General features: G+C 40.4%; 1 protein-coding gene across 5 annotated transcripts in view; it reads left to right on the forward strand.

The window, feature by feature from the left end:
• Positions 1-17555, forward strand: part of CUNH1orf141 (chromosome unknown C1orf141 homolog) — a 67289-nt gene extending 49734 nt beyond the window's left edge. For 3 of the 5 annotated variants that reach the window (XM_021160293.2, XM_029475866.2, XM_029475867.2), the window contains 4 exons: positions 5542-5686; positions 11431-11500; positions 12597-12777; positions 16498-17555. In XM_021160293.2, the coding sequence (XP_021015952.1) occupies positions 5542-5686; positions 11431-11500; positions 12597-12777; positions 16498-17046 (945 nt within the window). In that variant the 3' untranslated portion in view covers positions 17047-17555. The remainder of the gene's footprint in view (positions 1-5541; positions 5687-11430; positions 11501-12596; positions 12778-16497) is intronic. The other 2 variants (XM_021160294.1, XM_085839135.1) reach the window with 2 other exon arrangements.
• The last annotated feature ends 4725 nt before the right edge of the window (positions 17556-22280 follow it).

The following is a 22280-nucleotide window of genomic DNA, read 5'->3' on the forward strand; positions in this document are numbered from 1 at the left end:
AACTACGTTCAGTTACATGTTTATATTTTAACGCACACGTACAATGCATAATTATCAGTAGTATATCCATCACCTCAAACATTTACTTCCCTGTGTTGAGAAACATTCCAAATGCTCTCAGCTAGTTATTTTGAAATGTGTAACTATAGTCACCTCACTGTGGTCTACAACAATAGAGCTTAATCTTTCCTTTTGTGCTGGGCAGGGAACCCAGGCCTGGCTCTTGTTAGGCAAGCCTATATAGAGTTGCACCATAATTCTAATTAAAAAAAAAAAAAAAAGACAGACACTCTCTTGTAGTCCAAACTAGGCTCAAGGTGCTAACACTCAACCCCTAAAGCCTGGGATTGCACGTATGCTGCCATGCCTGATTTGTGATTTGTTTTGAACTTTGGTATTCTGCTCTTTCCAGCTTTTTCTCTTCCTTTAGGCCAATTTCTTTGGCCATTTAGGGACTTTGGTGGTAGCACAAAATTTGGGGGTTTTATACATAGACTTGGAGAATGTGGCTGTCAGCTAAATAAGGTAAATCTGTAAGTTGCTTTAGACAGTATGGACACAGTTTAACATTAGTAATTCTTCCAATTCGTGAACATAGGATGTTTCCCCTTTCAGGGTGTATAAAGCAATTCTTTGGCGGGGGGTGGGGGTGAGTGGCGGGGGTAGGGGTGTCTAGCACCCCTTTTGCTCCTAAGTAACTATAGGGCATTTCCATGTGTGATCTAGCCCTTTTAGCTCCTGACATGGTTGGCATTTTAAGCTACAAGCCTAAGCTGGGAAGGTTCTGCAATACTCTAACCTAACTATGCTGCTAATACCTTGACAAATAGTCCTTTACTGGCATCTGGTCTTGCCCCGGCTTGCTCTGCTCCATGTGTGTCTCTCTCATCATGACCTCGTGGAGAATCCTCCTGCTCTCTTCACGTGGTTTCTCTACACCTTCATCTTCTCCTGGTCCTTCTTTCCTCCAACGATCTCCAGCCTGGGATCAGAATTCCTCTCCTCTTCTGCTCAGCTAATTGGCTGATCAGCTCTTATATCAATCAATCAGAGGTGTTAGAAAACAATTTTTACATAACATCGAGACAGGAAATGCTTGACCCTGCCACCCTCAAGACTGTAGCCAGATGTCTGTAGAAATCAGCATCAGAATACACACACACAAAAAAAAACATTCTGCAACAGTGATGTGTTTATGTCATTTTTTTTCATCTCCTTGATAAAATTGGCTATTTTTTTTCTTTTTACAGCTCTCACAATTACAGTGGCTTTCTCAATTTCTCTCTCAGCTTTATTGGCTAGTTTTGTATGTAGATTTTGTATCATCCACTTCACTAAACTTATTCACCAAGTCTAATGGGTTTTTGTTGAAATATTTGCATTTTTCTATAAATAAGATCTTGTTTTCTGTACATAGAAACAACTTGATTACCTTTCTTCCGATTTGGATACTCTTAATTTCTTTCCATTGCCTGATAGTTTTGGCCTGGGACTTCTAGTCCTGTGTTGACTAAAACTGGTCAAAGTGGAGATTCTTCTCTTCTTCATGACCTTAGAGCAGGAGTCTTCAAGGATTCCCTACTGAGTAGAGTATGGCTACTCTATAGAGAGTCAGCTGTGGGCTCATCATGTTACATGTATATTACATGTGTTCCATTGCTCTGTGCACTTTTAGTTTTGTTTTTCTTGTAGCCTCTATACTGACTAGTCTTATGTCAACTTGACACAAACTAGACTTAGTTATCTGAAGGAAGGGAAACTTAATTTAAAAACTGCCTCCAAGGGGCTGGTGAGATGGCTCAGAGGTTAATAGCTGACTGCTCTTCCAAAGGTCCTGAGTTCAATTCCCAGCAACCACGAGGTAGCTCGGGACCATCTATAATGGGGTTTGATGCCCTCTTCCAACATGTTGGTGTACATGCAGATAGAGCACTAATATGATGAATAAATACATAAATTTAAAAAGAAAAACAAAAACAAAAATTGCCTCCATAAGATCCAGCTTATATGGCACTTAGTGATTCATTAGTGATTAGTGATCTTAATTAGCGATTGATAGGGAGGGCCCAGCCCACTGTGGGTGGTACCATCTCCAGGTTGGTCCTCCTGGTTTCTACAAGAAAGCAGACTGAGCAAGCCATGGGGGAAAAGCCAGTAGGCAGCACCCTCTACAACCTCTGTATCAGTTCCTGTCTCCAGGTCTCTACCCTGCTTGAATTCCTGTCCTGACTTCCTTGGACGGTGAATGGAATATGGAAGTGTAAGTCATATAAACCCTTTCCTCCCCGGTGTGATTTTTTGGTCATGATGTTTTATTAGAAATAGCGTAACCATAACTAAAGCACCTTCCCACCTTAAGATCTCTTCCTTTCTTATGATTGTCTTAACTTGTATGATTTCTGTGTGTGTGCACGTGCATATACACACACAATTTAAAACTAGAGTCTGCAGATGAGAGAAACTATTAGTAGTGTGTGAGTCTGGCTTACCTTTGCTGAACATAAAGACTTGTCATTGCATTCATTTCCTGCAAATGTCATGGCCTCCTTTCCCTTCATGGAGGGACAAAATTCCATTATGCTTAAACATCACATTTTCTTTGCTCAATAACCTACTGGTGAAGATCTTGGAAGATTCTGTTTCTTAGTTATTGTGAGTAGGGTAGCAATAAATAAGTAGCTCTGTGGTACAACCCTTGGCATCCTTTGAGTAGATACAAAGGAATGGAAGAGTTCAGTCACACGGTCATTCTAGTTTTAGTTTTTTGGAGGACCTCCACATTAATGTCCATCATACCTATAATAATTTACATTCCTCCAAGAGTGTATAAGGGTTCCTCTTTCCCCATATCATCAACATTTGACAAAAGTAGATTTTATTCATAATTGCTATTTTGACTAGGGTATGATGGAACCTTTTTTACCCCAGAAATCATAATATATAAGCAAAAGACAAGCAAGGTGAAAGAGAGAAAGAAAGGAAAAGAAAGAGAGAGAGAGAGAGAGAGAAGAAAGAAAGAAAGAAAGAAAGAAAGAAAGAAAGAAAGAGATAGAAAGAAAGAAAGAAAGAAAGAAAGAAAGAAAGAAAGAAAGAAAAAAGAAAGAAAGAAAGAAAGAAAGAAAGAAAGAAAGAAAGAAAGAAAGAAAGAAAGAGAAAGGAAGGAAGAAAGAAAGGAAGAAAGGGGAAGGGAGGGAGGGAAGGGAAGAAAGATCCAGACAAAACATCAGACAGAAAAATTTCCAAAACTACTACCATTGAGTTCATTTTGAGTTGGCCAACTACTGCTGGGCATGGGGCCTGTTCTGGTGTGGTTTGAATACCCAGTGAGACTCTATTGGAGACGAGTTTTCCTTGTGAGCCATGGTCACGTGGATATAGCTTCCTGGTCAGTGATGGGATATTGTGTTTACTTCTCCCTCGTTACTGGGAGCCCACTAGCTTGTACTTGTCAGACCCTGTGCATGCCGCTCCAGTCTCTATGGTTTATAATGTATGTCAGGCCTGTTGTGCCAGGAAGCCATGGTTTCCTTAGAGTCCTCCATCCCCACTGGCTTTTGCATTCTTTCTACTTTCTCTGTGGCAATTTTTCCTCTTCCTGACAGGAGGAATTTGATGGAGACATCACATTTAGAAGTGAGTGTTACAAGGTCTCTTATTCTGCACATTGTCCAGTTGTGGGTCTCTGTTCCCATCTACTGCAGGAGGGAACTTCTCTGATGATGGCTAAGCAAGGTACTTATCTACGACTATAGCAGTCACTAGGAGTCGTTTATTGCTACCTTCCTTTACCAGAAGAGTAGTATTTGGCTCTCTTCTAGGTCCCTGCTCTATCTAGTCTCAAGTTCTTGGCCACCGAAGTGCTGTCAAGTATGGGTTTCATCTCATAGAATAGGCAGCCTAGAATCCAATCAGACAGTGGTTGGTTACTCCCACAACTTCTGTACCATGATTGCACCATTGGTCACCATTGTTATATGGAAGCGTTTATGTGGGTTTGGTGTTTACCTTTCTGCTCTGGTAGCATGCAGAATTCTTTCCAGTACCACAAACACTGTGCAGTAGGGGTGAAGGCTCTGGTTAGATACCAGCTCAGCTTCTCTGTGTTCAGTGAGATATGTATGTAGGTGTTGTCTGCAGCAATAGGTCCTTACCAGCAAGATGGAATCTTAAAGAAATTTTAGTTTTATTTAAGTAATGGCTAAGGATAGGAACCCTTTTTCAACTATTTATTGGCCATATTTATTTCTTTTTTTGAAAATGATTCTGCTTATTCCCCTATTTACTATGTGGTTGGCTTGTTTTCTTGATGTTTATTGCAGTTATTTATGAATCTTACATATCAGTTCCCTGCCTGATGGCATAGTTAGCAAATGCTTCTTCCCGTTCTGCAGACCACCTCTTCACTCGGAACAATGTACTGTGCAGGAGCGTTTTTAATGCCACACGATCTCACACGTCCATCTTTGAAATTACCTTCTCTATACTCAATTCCTTTCTGGAAAATCCTTGACTGTCTCTTTAACTTGAAATGTGTTTTGCTGTTGTTCTATGGTATGCATATGCACACGTGTACTGTGCTTGTGTGTGATATATGCATATTCGTGGAGGGGTCCTAAGCATCCATGTCCAAGTGGGCAGAGGCCAGAGGAAGTTGAGCAGTACCATGCTCTATCATCCCACCTTCCTGGCCCCTACTCAGAACTGTTCTGCTGTCGTTCCCATGCTATTAGAACAGAGCTGGATCATTTCCTTGGTTTGAACTTCAGTTACGTTTCAAAAAATATTTTTTTTATGAATATGAAGTCCAACTTTGATTGAAAAGGGAAATAACAATTAGTACACAAACCTAGGCAAATCTTTTCAGATTTGTTTCCTTATTCATAAAGTGTTAATGATAACACCAGCCCAAGGGGTGGATTATATAAAACGCCATATTCAAAGGTACTTATCTCCAAAGGGTTATCTCAATGGTGAAGCACCTGCCTAATTAATATTCATGAGGCTCTAGGTTCAATTCTCAGCACTGAAAAACAGTATTTTAAGAGCCACATAGGTGGTAGTTATCATAATTAGATATTAGAAATGTGAATAATTATCCCCAGGCTATATAGCTGGTATACACAATCCTCTAGATTGGATTCTTACTATAGTATAAACTTGTGGATGGAGTGGCACATACCTGTAATCCCAGTACTCAAGAACTGAAGTCAGAAGGATTAAAAGTAGCTAAAGGGGGCTGGAGAGATGTCTCAATGGTTAAGAGCACTGACTGCTCTTACAGAGGTCCTGAGTTCAAGTCCCACCAACCACATGGTGGCTCACAACCATCTGTAATGGGATCTGCTGCCCTCGACTGGTGTGTCTGAAGACAGCAACAGTGTACTCATATATTTAAATTAATAAATCTTTAAAAATAAATAAATAAAAGAAGTAGCTAAAGGTCAGCCTGGAATCCATGAGATCTTGTTTCGGTGGACGGGGTGCGGGGAGAATACAGATAGAAACACTTTCTAAGAGGTCTCCATTTCTCCTGCTGTTTAGACAGAATACGCCAATCCCCTGCCTTTTCCACAGCTTTGGTCTAAACACCTGTGTAAAAAATCAGCGGAGTCTTCAGTCCTATCTCCCAAACTCACCAATGAATCCAATGCTAGTAAGAAGGAAAACGTCTCCCCTCCATTTACAGGTACACAAATTATATGTTTATGTCAAAAGTAGCAGCATCTTATCTACATTATAAACATCAAGGAAATATATGCCCAAGGAAGCGCCCTGTTTGGATGTACAGACATGACATGCCATTACTGTGTAACATCAGTCACTACTGGAAAAAAAATACGAAGTCTGTGTTCCTTAGACCTCTGCTTATGTCAAGTCCATTTATAAATTATTTTATTAGCTCCAGTCTGGCCCTACCAACCTCCAGCCAGAACAGAACCAGAGACATCTGCTTCTGGCCAAGAACAAGAATTTAAACTGTTTGCTTTCAGGGGCCTTGCTCCCATTATGTCTAACCCTGTTTCCATCTCTTGTCCTCTTCGCTGCTTAGAAACCAAAGTTTATAAAAGACGAGTCAAATGGGAATGTTCCTAGGGAGCACAGATAGCAAAAACATAATTAAATATATGAATTACATTTTTATGTTGTATATGTATGCATGCATTATGCTGGTACATGCATCCTACTTTTCACGTGTAGAAGTCAGAGGACAACATGATGGTCCTGAAACTCTTCTTATCATGTAGATTCTGGGTATCAAGCTTAGGTCACCAGTCCTGGCAGCAACTATGGAGTCATCTCATAAAACCATACTTAGTTGCCATTACATAGAGACCTCCTCAGAACCTTTGTTTCTTTGTCCTAAATGACCCAGCAGAACCTCAGTGGCACAGCACAACTTCAAAAGCCTTTTAAGTTGACAAAGCCTGTCATACATGGGTGCAAAGAGCCCAAAGAGCCCACCAGAATCAAAATAGCTCAGAAAAACTCAGAAAAACAAAGCCAGTCACCAAAATAACTCTGAGAGCTCAGTGGAGCCCAGTGCAACCCCAAACTAAGGTGAAGGCAAAGTGAAGGATACACAGATCAAGGGGAAGCTTCTAAAGGGTTAAATTTTCTCAAGTGTAAATCAAGTCCAATCATTTGTTTCTCTACTTTGTCAAAGAGAAGTGAAAAACATCTGATGTTGGTTGAAATGGAAAGAAATAGGGAAAAAAATCCCTGGAAAAAATTATTCAAGCAGCTACATGGAACCCTTTGGTCTTTCTTCTTCATCTGTGGTTAATTTGCCACCAGAAAGTGCAGAAAATGAGTGGCCACCACCAGAAATGCAGGAAAAGATCCATGGGCTGGTGAGATGGCTCAGTGGGTTAAGAGCACTGACTGCTCTTCCGAAGGTCCTGAGTTCAAATCCCACAACCACATGGTGGCTCACAATCACCCATAATGAGAGCTGATGCCTTCTTCTGGCGAATCTGAAGACAGCTACAGTGCACTTATGTATAATAATAAATAAATCTTAAAGAAAAAGAAAGGATAGAAGAGCAAATAAAGAGGTCTGGTGACCCTTCCCCTCCCCTTCTAAGTCCATCTTTGGAGTCTTGATATGAGGTGTAGCTATAAGCAAATATGTTGTCACAATTCACCATACTATACACTTAAGATGTAAACACATTATTGTATATAAATTATACCACAATAAAGCAAAGTTACAAAGACAGCTATAAGGAAACAGTATCTAGTACACACAGAAGGACTGCTGCAGAAAGAACTCACAGTGGTTATGACAGCATGATAGCTCAAGCCAGATCAACTCCCAGCATGGAGATGGGTGGTGGGGGGCAGGGTGAACATGAAATCTCTCCTCTAGCCGAGGAGCTACTGGTAACTGATAGCTTCTGAAAGGAGTAGAACCAGTTTTCTCTAAAAGTGTAGGCCTGGTAAGCCAATGGCAATCCAGTGAATACCACACATCCAAGAATAGCTGGGAAGCACAACCTGGCCTTGATGTGTTCCTTCAAAGAAGGGATGGGGGGAGTGGATTGGGAAGTGCTAAAGGAGCAGGGAGTATGAGCAAAACATGTTGTATGAGTCTTTCAAAGATCTAATACAAAAATAGTGTTTTTAAAAAATCAAAGTTAAAGGACCAGAGAGATGGTTCCATGGATAAGAGCACTGACTTCTGGTTCCAAAGGACATTGGTTCAATTCCCAGCCTCTGCGTGGGATGTCACTATCTGTCAGTCCCAGGTCTGGCCTCCATGGGCAACAGGCACAAACATAGTGCACAGATACACATGAAAGTAAAATACACATGAAGGCAAAATACCCATACAAATAAAAATAAATCTCTTTTTAAATTAAGAAAAAAAAAAAACAGGACAGAAGAATGTAATTGTCAAAAAAAAACCTGAGAAAGTAAATTTTAATTTAAAATTTAAAATATTAGTTTTTATTGTTTGGGTTGTGTGTTTGTACACATTTGGGAGCTTGAGATTAAAGTCAGGAGTGTTTCCCAATCACTCTCTCTCTACCTTACTCATTGGGATGGGCCTTTTAGTTGAATGCAGAGCTTACCAGTGTGGCTGGTTTAGCTAGCTAGCTTGCTCTGGGGATCTGTCTCCACCTTCCCAATGGTGGAGTTACAGACAGGGTTTCTTCAAGCTTGCATAGCTAGCACTGTACATCCACTAGAGCATCTTCCAGCCTCTCCAGATGCTAGTTTAAAAAGTCAGCAATTGGATGTGTAACAACCTCTCAACATGTGCACTCACCAGTGGCTTCTAAACACAGCCATCTGGATTCACGCTTGCTTCCCTCAGCTAGACAACCTTTAGTGACTCTTGGAGGGATGTGTGCTGTATTGTTAATTCTTTTGACCCTTGATTTTCCAAAATAGCTTTATTTTACTGTCACTTGAGTGAATACTTTACTAACAATATTAATCATGACATTTGCTAGAATATAGAAGAGTCTAAAGCAAACAGCACACTAAAATAAAACTACTTGAGGACAAGAAAAAGCAGACTGTATCACTGATATGTGTGCTGGTTTGAATGAGACTAGGCTCACCGATAGGCTCATATAGCTGCATGATTAGTCCAGTTAATGTCCTATTTGGAAAGGATTAGGAGGTGTGGCCTTGTTGGAGGAGGGAATCTGTCACTGGTGGTGGGTGTAAAGGTTTTAAAATCCCATGCCATGAGCATCTGCTTCTCTCCCCACCTGACTCCCCAGCCCCCGACCCCACCCACCTGAAAATCAGGATGTAAGGCTTCAACTTCTGTTCCAGTGCCATTCGTATATGTTCCCTGCTTTCATTATGAACTAGCCCTCTGAAATTGTGACATGCTTTCATTTGTAAGAGTTGCCTAGGTAATGGTGTGTCTTCATATCAATAGAACAGTAAGACAGAAGTTGATACCAAAGAGTGCCATATTGCTGTTGACAAGCCTGAGCATTTTGTTGTTTGGAGGGATATGAAAGACTTTGGAAGCAGAGCTTAGTGGGCCATACTAGTAGGAGCAAGTAAGAAAATAGTGCTGAGAGATATATGGACTATGGCAGCCCGTCTTAAGAGGTTTCAGAAGGGAATAATATTGGAGAGTTTGAAATTTTGGCAAAGAATGTGGCTACTTTTTGCCCTTGTCCAAAAAGTTGGCTGATGACTAAATTGCAGATTTTTAGACTAAAGGCACTTTCAGAGGAGATTTCAATAGTCAGAGTCAATACTGACTGCGTTGTGTGTTTATTAGTGATCACTCTTACCTAGATCTACAATGAAAAGGAGCATGCTGGACAAAAAGAAGTACAAATGGACAGTTTGAGGGGGTGGGGTGGGGAACAGCCTGGAGATGTAAAGTTGGAGTCAAGTCCTGTGCTGAAGGAGACAAAAAGTTGTAAGATAAGCCAGATTCAAAATAGAATAAAGGACAAGACACCACCCAGCTAGTCTTGCAACCATGAAAAGAATAAGCCTGAGGGATTTCCCTGGCCTAGAAACCCTCAACAAGTCAAAGTAAACCCTAGGGGGTGGGCGGGGTGTCCCAGCTTTCAGCCCCAGCAAACAGAAAAAAATGGCAGCTTCAGCCAGTGGTTTTGGTTAAAAGTAAAGGATACAGGAAGAGGGCTATCTTAGTTTGAGTTTCATTGCTGTGAAGAGACACCATGACCACAACAACTCTTACAAAGGCAAACATTTAATTGGGGCTGGCTTATAGTTTCAGAGGTTCAGTCTGCTATCATCATAGCAGAAAGCTTGGCAGTGTCCAGGCAGACTTGTTGCTGGAGGAGCCAAGAGTTCCACATCTTGATCCAAAGGTAGTCAAGAAAAGACTCTCCTACAGACACCTAGAATCTCTCCCTCACTGGGCAGAGCTTGGGCATAAGACCTCAAAGCCCACCCTCACAGTGACACACTTCCTCTAGCAAGGCCACACCGATTCCAATAAGGACACACCTCCTAATAGTGTCACTCCCAGTGGGCCAAGCATTCAAATACACGAGTCTATGAGAGCCAAAGCTATTCAAACCACCACAAGGGTTAAGGAATCTTCTTCCACTGTTAAGGAAAGCCACTAAGGCCAGCAGTTTGACAGCACAGTCCCTGCATGGAGGCCTCAAAAGGTCACTGCATGAAGCTGGATTGCATTGGAGACCCTAAGATGTTGCAGATGCCAGCCAGAGCCATGGGATACCTACCATGAGAGGTGTAGACTGTGTGTGAAACTAGCCCAAGAGAAAGAAGTGTGTTGTAGTCAACAAAGTTTAAAGTTGGAGATCTGAAAAGCACTTTGATATCAGACATGGAGATGTAGAATTTGGAGTTTGCCCTGCTAGATTTGGATCTTTGGCCCAGTATTTTCTCCCTCTGCTCCCGTTCTCTTTTAGAATGGTAATGTGTATTTGGTGCCATTATATGTTAGAAGTATGTGAAATGCTGGTTTTTATTTTATTTTATTTTATTTTATTTTTACACAGGGTTACAGTTAAGAAAATACCTAAAACACTTTGGACTTTTAAGCAGTCTTGAGACAGAAACCTCTGGGGACTTTTGAACTTAGACTAAATGCAGTTTGCATTATAATATGCCTACAAGCCCAAGGGGTCCAGGGAGTGGAATGTGGTGGTTTGAATGAGTTTGGCCCCACAGACTCATCATGTGTTTGTGTGCTTAGTCCCCAGACGATGAAGTGTTTGGAAAAGAGTAGGAGGTATGGCCCTGTTGGAGTTGTCGCTGGGGTCATGCTTTGGGGTTTCAGAAGCCCACACTATTCTCAGCAACTCTGCCTACTGCCTGCGAATAAACCTGCAACTTTTGTCCATGAAAACTCTTCACTTCCTTTATGTTTGCACTGTCTTAGCTGAATACTGAAGTCTTGCTCTATCTTTTCTTCTACTTTGTTCACTCAAGAAGTATGGATGGCAAAACGGCTCAGTGGTGAAAAACACTTACTGCCCTTGCAGACAAGTTGATTTTGATTCCCAGCACTACATCAGACAACTCATACCTACCTGTAACTCTGACTCCATGTGGTCTGACATCTCTGCCCTCCTACACTCACGTGACACAGACACACACAAACACACACAAAAAAGGTCAACAAACTACTACAAATTTGCCACTATGCCAGAAGTTTTCTGTTATTTTAAACAATTTTTTAAAGATTTATTTATTTTATATATGTGAATATACTGTTGCTGTCTTCAGACACGCCAGAAGAGGGCATTGGATTCCATTACTGATGGTTGTGAGCCACCATGTGGTTGCTGGGAATTAAACTCAGGACTTTTGGAAGAACAGTCAGTGCTCTTAACCACTGAGCCATCTCTCCAGCCCTTCTATGTTATTTTAAACTGTAAGATATTTCATTCAGACATTTTCTAGGTAGCATTGTACTTATGTATCCTTTATGAAAATCTGTAATTGCAGATCAACATGAAAGCAGAACTAAGAAGTCCATGCATTCTACAGACCACTCAGCAGATTCTAGTACAAGCAGGTAATTATTGTTCAATGACAACTCTGGTAGAACAAGTTTGCCTTGTATAATACAGGATAATGATTTTTTTCTGCTTATTATTAACATTTACTGTCATAATGCCATCAAAGGAGGAGCCCCAGACTGGTCTGCTAGTGGGCTTCCTATACTGAGTGCAGTCAAATGAAAATAGAGAGTGTAAGTATGTGTTGTAGTAGGTACCAATTTAGTTATATTTCCATGGGGAGGTGGAAAAGTGGTTTGTTTTTCCTTAGCATCTAGATCCTTCTCATCAGCATCTCTGCATAATAAGTTGGCCATGGGGATGGATGTTTTGCAACTTTGGAACAATGATGAATGGGTTCTTTAGGCTTAAGTCACCCTTCTGTTTCTCTCTAAGACAGAACCTGTAAGGTGTGCATGAGTAAGGGTCTTGATGACCTTTGGGAAAAGGAAATAAAGGTACTAGACAAGGATCAGAACCAGATCCCGGTGCTAATGTCAGGACGAGTGATCACAGGGTTCCTCCCTAGGTCCCCTGTGGCTGCTGATCGTGGCCTGAGAGCCGTGGTCTATTCTCTACGAAATATATCAGAGTCCACTCTCAGGACCCACTGACAGGATGGGCTTTCTGAGGCTCTGTCATCTCCTCCAGGCTCACCCTCTGTGAGTGAGGCTATCTGTCTTACCTTTGCCTAGTCTATGCTACCGGTTAGCTTAAAAGCCTGCAAGGATAAGCCCACTTGTAGCTTAAATCAAGGGAAAGCTGAGATGAAAAGCTTATTTTCGTTTTGCCTGTGCACAGTGTTGCACCCTCTTTACTAAATTGTTATAAAGCCCCAGGAAAGCTTGTGTCCAACACCTCTCTGCCCATAGCCTCTACTCAGCCTCTAGATCATGCTCCCCACGCGAAAATGACAGGTACCCAGGTAACTGTCTGGTTTCCACCTCTGCTCCTGCTGCCTTTCCCACAAAGCAGGCAGGAAAGGATGGCCTTATCAGACTGATTGATACCTAATGGATGGATCAGTGGGCATGTTGATAATAACTTCCTGAAAAAGAGGTATGGAGAGAACTGATTGGCTCAAATCACTTCCTAAACAATGTTAATTTCCAGGGGAAAATACCCTCCAAAGGGTGTTACAAAAGAAAGTGAGTTAACCAGAAATGATGAAGCCAGAAAGCCCCATCCAGTCAAACAGAGCATCATGCTTCCCCTGGACCGTGAGGACCTACTGAAAAATCCAAAAATAAAGACAATTGACCTTCGTCCAGCAGGGACAGTTCATACTTCCATGGTAAGATCTACTGCTATTTGGGGAAAATGAATATTACAAGCCCTGGGAAGGCTAAAAAGAGAATGTGACTCGAAATCTTCCTTGTGAGAAAGCATCCAAACAAAGCCTATTCTGCTTTGCTGATTCTATGCCTCTATCACAGGTCGAAATTAACAACTTTGAAGCTGGAGAGGACAGACACTTTGTCAGACTTCTATAGCTTCTGCAATCCTAAATAGACTAGTCCTCTCCACCGCACCCCAACACACCTTTTCATGGCAACTTCTTCTGAACAGAAGACTCTTATAGACAATGTGATTGGCCTCATTCCTGGAAGGCTGGTGAAGCGAGTTTCTATCTCTACCTAACAACACATAGACTTAAAGCAGTGGTTCTCAGCCTGTGGGTCTTGACCCCTTCCCCCAAAGACTATATATCAGATCTCCTGGATATCAGATATTTATAATTAATAAAAGTAACAAAATGACAGTTACGAAGTAGCAACAAAATAATCTTATGGTTGGGGTTGTCACAAAATGAAGAACTGTACTAAAGGATTGCAGCATTAGAAAGATTGAGAATCACTAACTTAGAGGGTAGAAATTCTCTATAGTGGTGGATAAACCCAAACTAAAGTGAAGGCCATCAGTGTGGCTAAGTTGGTGATATTTTTATCGACAAAGGATAGTTAAACTGGTTCCTTGGTCATCTTTTGGGGAGTCCTAGACATTGGAATACTTTTCATGCTAAGAACACTTGTGTACCATTAGTCTAATTTCTGATTTCATTCTAGGAAAGACTTGCTATCTTGCTGTCCAGGGCTTATTTAGCCCTTGGTTCCTGCTCTGTTTCTGTCTTATTCTACCTAGAGACCTCCCAGCTGTAGCTAGCACAAGACACTGACTTGCTCCATGTCTAGGGGACCTAAGCTGAAGACTTCATTCAGATGACTCCATCTCTGTGCCTAAGACAGAGCAAATGTCAAGGTTTACTATGGAAGGGCAAAGCTCTGCCTCAGCTGAGGAGGCTCCCTCAAGTCCATCTCCTAGTCCAGACATCCTATAATGGTACCTAACCAATTCTTTGTGCCAGCACCTTCCCATCCCTCTGGCACCTCGACTTCTTCAGGTCCTACCTAAGCCTTCCTTATCTAAGGACTCAATAAGCACAGCCCCTTTCCCTGAGGCTATGTAAAGAAGCAGAATGACCCATCCCAAGTATGGCTCCTGGTGTGGTTTGTATGTCTCTGCTCACCCACATCCATAGGCTGGAACTGGCACTGGAGATTAAAAGCTAGTGTAGTGGTCACACGGGAGACATTTGTGAGGTGATTACACCAGCTCTCAGGATTGGGGTCAGTTCTCTTACAAAGGTCTCCAGGGAATTGACTACGCTGTTTTCTGATTTTATATCTTTTTCTGTACAAGGGACATCAACACAGTGCCAAGTATAAAGGACAGACCAAACACCAAGCCCTTTCCATTTTTGAGTTTAGCCTTCCCAACTTTCAAAGCTATAAGAAATAAATTGCTACTATGTATTTTTTAATGAAGCAATTATTGATTTAATGTTTGCTAAGCAAATACTGGTAATATGTATACTTTACTAGTTTCCATGGAACTAACTTTTTACCTAGAAAGAGAATTAAGGGTTGTGAAAATTAATTATGCAAGTGTGGGGATGATAATTAAAAATAAACTTTTATAGATTTTGTTATTACTATAATAAAGCATGTTCTATTTTTATATCCATCTATTAATTGGCTACTTTATTCAAATATATATTAAATACCTTTACCAAGTATTGTATCAAGTCCTAAGGTATGATCATAATAATGGACATATTTCAAAATTTTTAAATTAGAATAGCTATATGTGATCATGTGGGTTTATATTCACTAATGTCTCTTATTATTTTTGACTCAACCCATTTTGGGGGTTTGTTGTCAGAAGCCATCTAGGAAAGGCTAAAGGCATGCAAGTGTCATTTCTGGAGATGGACCACTGTTTTGCATGGTCTATGATGTATGATCTCTGAGGCAAGGTTCCAAGAGACTTCGTCCCAGTATTGCTTCTTGCTGCTGATATACCTTTTCCTGTCACTATTACATATTTTAATGATTTCTGGTCATTAGCTATTTGATAGGTTTTCTGCAGATTGACATAAAAATGTATCTCATGTAGTAATGCTGTGTAGACAAATTGATAATTTCATAATTCCATAATGATTGTATAAAATTCTTAAATTTATACAAGCAATTTCCAGCCCCTAAAAGCTATAAATAGGGCTCTGTCACAGGCTAATTGCACTAGGATAAGAAAGCAGGCTTTGAACAAACTATGATCATGGCAAACATTCCTTCTAGATTAGCTGTGAGGCCATTGTCTGGTAACTAAAGGTCATAAACCGGGAATGGACAACTTATTGTAGGTATAAGTACAGAAAATAAAATATTGACTAGTTTATTTATATACAACTTCAAAACTAATGAAACACAAGGCAGATGATTTGTCTCTTGACAAACCTGTGTTAACTTGTGACATAAGAATTATTGGGAAGAGAGGCCCCTTGGTATTGCAAACTTTATATGCCCCAGTACAGGGGAATGCCAGGGCCAAGAAGCGGGAGTGGGTGGGTAGGGGAGCAGGGCAGAGGGAGGGTATAGAGAACTTTCGGGATAGCATTTGAAATGTATATAAAGAAAATATCTAATAAAAAACAAATAAGTAAATAAAAAAGAATTATTGCTTTAAACTTATAATGAACTTATGGAGCTAGTAACATAATTAATGTTTAGTCAGGTACTAGTCTTAACGGAAAGACATGTAAACATTACTACCGTAACTCTGTCATTTTATGACATAAACTATTGTATTTACTATGAACTTATGGAATGTAAACATGCTCAGAAAACCATTTGATCAATTATCCTGAGAGAGTATAAGAGCTAAAAACCAAAAATAAATGAGGGTGCAGTCATTTTCAGCTTCATCCAGTATGTGTGTATCCTTGTATGAATGCCTTTCTTTCTCTTATTTTTTCTTTTCTTTCTTTTTTTTTCTCTGACTCAGTGTTAAGTGTTAAGGAATTTTAAATGTCTCACCAGGTCAGTGAGAGGCCTGAGTCAAAGAAAAAAAAGAACGAAAGTAATTTTTTTTTTATCTCCTGCTGCTGCCAGCAGGAGTTTATTATCAGAAACCAGCTGGCATTTAACCACAGAATACTAAGAAACTGGCTATTGTTAGCACAAAATAGTAAGAGGGAGTTACAAGGCCAGAGATCATCAGTTTTTGGCCTTTGATCTTTGTGTCCTGCCTCAGAGCCTGGAGTACAACCAAAGGTTGGGACTGGACCCCTATAGTTTGTTCCTTTTCTTTCTAGAGCATGGCCTTCTAAGGAATGCTCATACAGTGTTTCTTCTTACCCACTCTCTTCTCTCCACTCACAATACCACAAGCATTTAAGAAATGTACTTAATTTCTATATACCTCACATTTCAGAAAGGATTTAAGAAAGCCACGCCTTTGGATTTGGTGACTAATAAAGCTATTGGCTATTGAGAAGGAAGTGTATTATAGAAAAGCACCTTTTTAAAAAATGTATTTGAATGTTATTATTGTTATCGCATACTTCTTTATAGTCATTTAAAATATTTTAAAATTTCATTTTCATGTTTAAAGTGTATATATAGCTTTGCTTCAATAGGTTTATGACTCAGTATTTTTTTTCTTTAATCTACAGGAACATTCCCATGCAAATCCAATAATTTTCTATGACACTGAATATGTACAAATGCTGTTCCTGACAAAAAGGTTTACCCCCTATGCTATGAAATGTACAGAAAAGAATATTGTATTAGAAAAAAATTATGAAGTACTCAAAGCTTTATTTAGTGATGAACCAAGTGCTGTTTCTGAACCTATAGTCCAGCAAAAACATTTGCAAGTCTTCTCTGCTGAATATGCCCAAAAGAGTAGAAATGAGAAACGAAAGAAGAAACATGACAGCCTGGTTTCAAAGAAAATATCTCCTAACACTTGTTATAATTTATCCCAAACATTTTCCAGCTTAAGCAAAAAATTTGTTGGCTACTTTGATAAAGATGTTACTCAAGGAAAGAGTTATAAGGCAAACAGATTTGAAAGGTTTTCCAAAACAAAGCCACCACCCACACGCAAACTTACTACCTTACCTATCAAGTATGACTCCAAGCCTCTGAAAAATATATTTGAAATACATAAACTAAACAACATGACCCCATTGGATAACCTGCTAAGCTTGAGAGCATAAAGAATCATTTGCCCAGCAATATTTAAAAACGAGAAGAACCAGGTTCCAAGATCATAGAAGAAATTATTATCTGATTCCTGATGTTCTGATGGATGAAGTACTCAGTCCGAAGTGCTCGGTTCAAGATCAACCAACATTGTTAGCTAACACTGGGATATAATTAGGAAATTATGAACTAGAGGGATTCATTCACGATTTATCTTTTTGGTTGTGAGCCTACCTTTTCCAGGATGAGGCATCTCTCTAGCCTATTCATGGCTTATCTCAATTATACTTACCAGACACCCCTGTTGGTTACAGCACATTCTCATTTAGTACCAACTATGGCATAAATTGATGAGAAAGTTGCTGCCAGAAGCCACAAAATATCAACAACCTTGTCCTATGGTTGACTATCAGTACAGATACACCAATAGTTTACTGAATACGGAGTTAATGGTAGACCAGCATTTTAGATACTCATGGGGAAATCGTGTCACATGATCAATGTAATGTGATTAAAAAGGCTTCATAAAACCTGTTAGAGCTGTTTGGAACTTCATTATTGTGTTTCCCAAGCATTATTTAGCTTTCCTTCTGAGTTTGGAATAACTTAATGAGTAAGGTCTGTAAGTGAGATAATTGTGGTAGAAAATCCTATCAACTGGTGAGTGTCCTGGATACATTGTTTCAGGCTACTCCCACGTCCCACTGCCACTCCTTTACTCTTCCTCCTTGACCCAGTATAAACACGGAACTCTTCATGAACTCAATAATTTATTCCCAAATTCATTTGGGATGCAAATCTATAGAATCCCACATATTTTTCACTTAAAAGCAGTCTTTGAAGGCAGGCAAATGGCTAGGCCTTCAACCTACACCATTTTTCTCAAATGCACAAAATCCTAGTTTAATTCCTAACGTGAAATAAAAAGGTAGTGATAGATTCCACGATCATTCTACAAAAGACTGTTTAACTTATACCTTTATTAAATAGAATTTAATGTGAAAATAAATAATGATTTTTTATTTCCAATAATTAAAAGAAAATGCAAGGTAAAACAAAAAAGGATCTTTCCATGTTAACTGGGATTTGAGGACAAGCAGGTTGGATTAGAAGCATCTAATTAAAGGAAGTTGGAGGCCAGAAGCTCAGCTGCAAACCGCGCAGGGCAGGAACCTAGGTATCATCTGTGGTGATACTACAGCAGCCAAGATGTTCAAGTCCCTCACGCCCCACACCCCCAGTCTGTTCTCAGTGTCTCCATTCTGTCATTTTCTTTGCTTTAATACAGAATTAATTACATAATAGAAAACTGCTTTAATACAGCTTGCTATAACATAGACTATTCCCTCCCAACTCCCATGCTGGGTCAAAAAAAAAACCATAGACTCATTGGAACAACAAGAAAATCAAGACATAGACCACAGCCCTAGTAAGATATGTCACAAGCTATGGTGACAGGCTTCCTATAGTCAGCATTAGATACAGACAAGTGGCCCTTAGAGAAGATTCAGATGCGCCTGTGAAGGTGCCTGTCTCAGTTTACTGTATTCCCACTCAAGGTAGAGACAGCAGGGGTTCATGGCAAGATTATTTTCCAGGTTAAACAGTGCCTGGTATTTTAGCATTGTAGCATTCAATAAAATTTTCTCTCTATTCCATTTCCCCATAAGCTTGCTCATGCTCTAACTTTTCTAAAAGAAATGTCCTTGGAAGTCATTCACTCAACTTTTTTTTTCTAAGTTTTTTCTAACTACACTATTCAGGCTTAAGAAGTGGATGGGGTGGGGATAGGGAGTGAGTAACTGATTGTTTTGGTTCCTATGACTGTTTATGAGCTTTATCCTTTAGGAAGACACTAAAGGCTGGCTATGTAACTCAGTCCTAGAGCTCTTACCTAGCGTCAGTGAGGCCTAGGTTTAATATCAGTAGTAAAAAACAAATTGAAGTTTGACATAAGTTCAAAATCATATTAGATTTCCATTGCTGTGAGAAAATACCATGACCCTCCTACTTAAATTTCCAGTGCTGTGACAACACATGTCCAAAAGCAACTAGGGGAATCCAAGGGATTCTTTCAGTTTACAGTTGTAATAGGGAAGTCATGGTAGGAAGTCAAAGCAGGAACCTAAGGCAGGAACCTGAAGGCAGGAACTGAAGCAGAGACCACGGAGGAGTGCTATTTACAGGCTTTCTCCTCATGGCTTGTTCAGCCTGCTTTCTTATTCCACCCAGGGCCACCTGCCTAGGGATGGTATTATTCACATGGGCTGGCCCCTTCCATATCAACCAATAATCAAGAAAATGTCTCACAGACTTGCCTATGAGCCAAGCGCCAAGCTAAAGGAGGCATTTTTCTCAATTGAAGTTCCTCTTGCTCAACGACCCTGACTTGTGTTTGGTTGACAAACCAGGACAATGACCAAGACCAGCTTATGGAAAAGTCCATTTGAACTATGGCTCCAGAGGAACAAGAGTCTGTCATGGCAGGAAGGCATGACAAGCAAGTAGCATGCTTGGAGACAGGAACAAGAAACCGAGAGCTCAGGTCTTGAACCACCACAGCACTAAGCAAAGAAAGCAAACTAGAAGCAGGCAAGGCCTTTACTCTCAAATGTACCTCTTTACCTCCAGTGACACACTTCCTCCCCCAAGAGCCACTGACTAGGGACCAAGTGTTCAAGTGTCCAAGACTAAAGGAGGAATTTCTCATTTAAACCACTGCACGCAGTGAGTAAAAGGCTAGTTCAGAATACACCAGAAGATCCTAGCAGTTCCACCCCCAAGAGAAAAAGACTCCAAACATAAAAATGACATTTTTGCATTCATGTTGATGTACTCTTTTCACCCTAGTCCTCGGTAGGCCAAGGCAGGATGATCATAGGTTCGAGACCTACTTTACTCTGGGCTACAGAGTAAAGTAGAATAAGATCCTAGTTCAAAAACAAATTAAAAATCCAAACATACATTTGCTGGGGGACTCAGTTAAAGTAGTTTCTTAGCTGGGAGAGCTGGGCACAAGGAGGCAGAACTTCAACTCCGCACTGTTTTCTGCTTTCAATGGAAAGCTATCATCCTTTAAACCAACAGCTGCCAGGAATGTCAAGCAACACGCTCAGAGTCAGCCTTGGCTTTTATTCTCATTCTAAGATGTGAGCATGGCCTTCAAGGCCAGCCTACAATGAAGGTAATGGTATGGCCCATACTGGTGAACTGGCTGGCTGCTGAGGTCTGTGAATCAATTCCATGGTTATGTGTATTCATTTCCATAGAAATAATCCTGTTCTCATTGTGTCCCAAGAGGACTTGAAGGGACCATTAAGCCTATACAAAAATTTTTCTTTGTTCCCATCAGTAGTCTTGTTTGCTTATTTCTTTTATTTTAAATTTATTACTATTGTATGTGAAAAGCACACACACGCACACCCCTATGTGGTGTGTACATCCCGAGGAGCATGTGTAGAGGTCTGAGGATGACTTCGAGATGTCAATGATCTCTTTCCACATTTACACGTGTTCTGGCATCAGACTCAGGTAAGCAGGGTCATGTGACCAGTGCTTTCCCTTGCTCAACCATCTCACCAGTCACGTTTTTTGATCAAACAAGAGACTGTCAGCCTCAGCCTAACAATGATAGGCTAGCTTAGAATATAAATAACCCATAACCTAACTGGGAAATATGATGTGGCCAAGTTTCACCAATCATAAGCTGCCATTCTAAGCAAAGTACACAACTTTTGGCACCAAACTCAAATTAGACAATGTCCAATAATACCATAGCCCCCAAAGTCAGAAGCCTAGCTGTACCTAAAAATGTGAGTTCTCTACTTCACTTCTGCTTTCAATCTATAGAAATCCAGTGTTCATAGTGCCAGGTAAGATTATCTGAGCCTTTTCTGGTTTGGGTGCTACCAAATTCATGAGTTACAGTATGATCAAAAAAATGTTAAATTTAATTTGTCTACATGTTTTCTAACGTTTCCACAAAAGGAACTGGCAATAGGCAAGCCCTTCACCTTGTCCACCTACAGGTCTGTGGTCACTAAGGACCACAAGAAGACCTAGGATTCTCTAAACCACCTAAGAAAATAACATCCCATCTTGATACCTTATGATCTTGGGTTAGTTATATAACTATATAAGTGACATAATGGTAAGGTATGTTTTGAGTCTTCTGGATGCAAAATGTATATAGCTGACCAACATAGGGTAAGAAAAATGAAAAAGACTCAGATCTGAAGCAATCTCTTTAAAATGGGAAGGAATTTTAAAATTAGGACACTAATCTTTGGGGGTTGGGGTAGAGTGATAAGGACAGCCCTGACTGGCTACGTACTAGGTGCTTTGGCACAGTTGTGACAAAAATATCTGAGAGAATAATTTGAATGGTGGAAGGTTTACTTCAGCTCATGGTTTTAGAGGACTCCGTTCATGTCACTTGGCCCCCGGCTGCTGAGTCACAGTAGCAGGAGTTTGCAGCAGGAGAACCCAAAGTAGGATCTTGGGATAAGTAGGTTTCATCTCAAAGTTTCACAACCTCAGTTCCATGATGGTGCCACCAGTTAGAGACCAAACACAAACCCATTGGGGACATTTTATATTTAAACCATAAAAGACCATAAACAATGAGTGTACAAAAAATATAGTGAAATTTTCCTCATTTCTTAATTTCCTGTGGAGACACACTGTGTAGTATCCATGGTCTTCTGCCTGACACAGGCCTTTCCACACTGGAGCATCTAAAAGCTTGGAGAATGCAGCAATTATCTCCATCTTTCCTTCCTCCCTTCCTTTCTTCTTCAGTCCTTCCACCTCCCTCCTTTCTCTTCCTTCCATTTACTTCCTTTCTTTCTTCTTCCTTTTTGTCTCCCCAAGCCCCTGCCATCATCTTTTGCCACAGTCTCATGTAGCTCAAGCTAGCCTGAACTTGTGCAGCTGAGGATGACCTTGAACTCTTGATCCTCCTGCCTCACGCTTCCAAGCACTAGGGTTACAGGCATGTACCACCATGCCTTGCTTTAGCCTCCATTTCTTGATTGGGTGAAACTAATCTCATAGAAAACTAAAGGCAGAATCAGCTTGTGCTGGCCCTACAACCCCAGCTCTTAGAGATGGAGGCAGAGAGGATAGGTGATTGAGTCAACCTAGGCTATAAAACAAGTACAAATCCAGTTGGGATCTATAAGACCTGTCTCAAAAACCAAGCAAGCACATTGAATCAAACAAATACAGAAATGTAGACTATATGCAT

Source organism: Mus caroli, unplaced genomic scaffold, assembly GCF_978045245.1.
Source record: "Mus caroli unplaced genomic scaffold, Mus_caroli_1 scaffold_6, whole genome shotgun sequence".
NCBI classification, from domain to species: domain Eukaryota; kingdom Metazoa; phylum Chordata; class Mammalia; order Rodentia; family Muridae; genus Mus; species Mus caroli.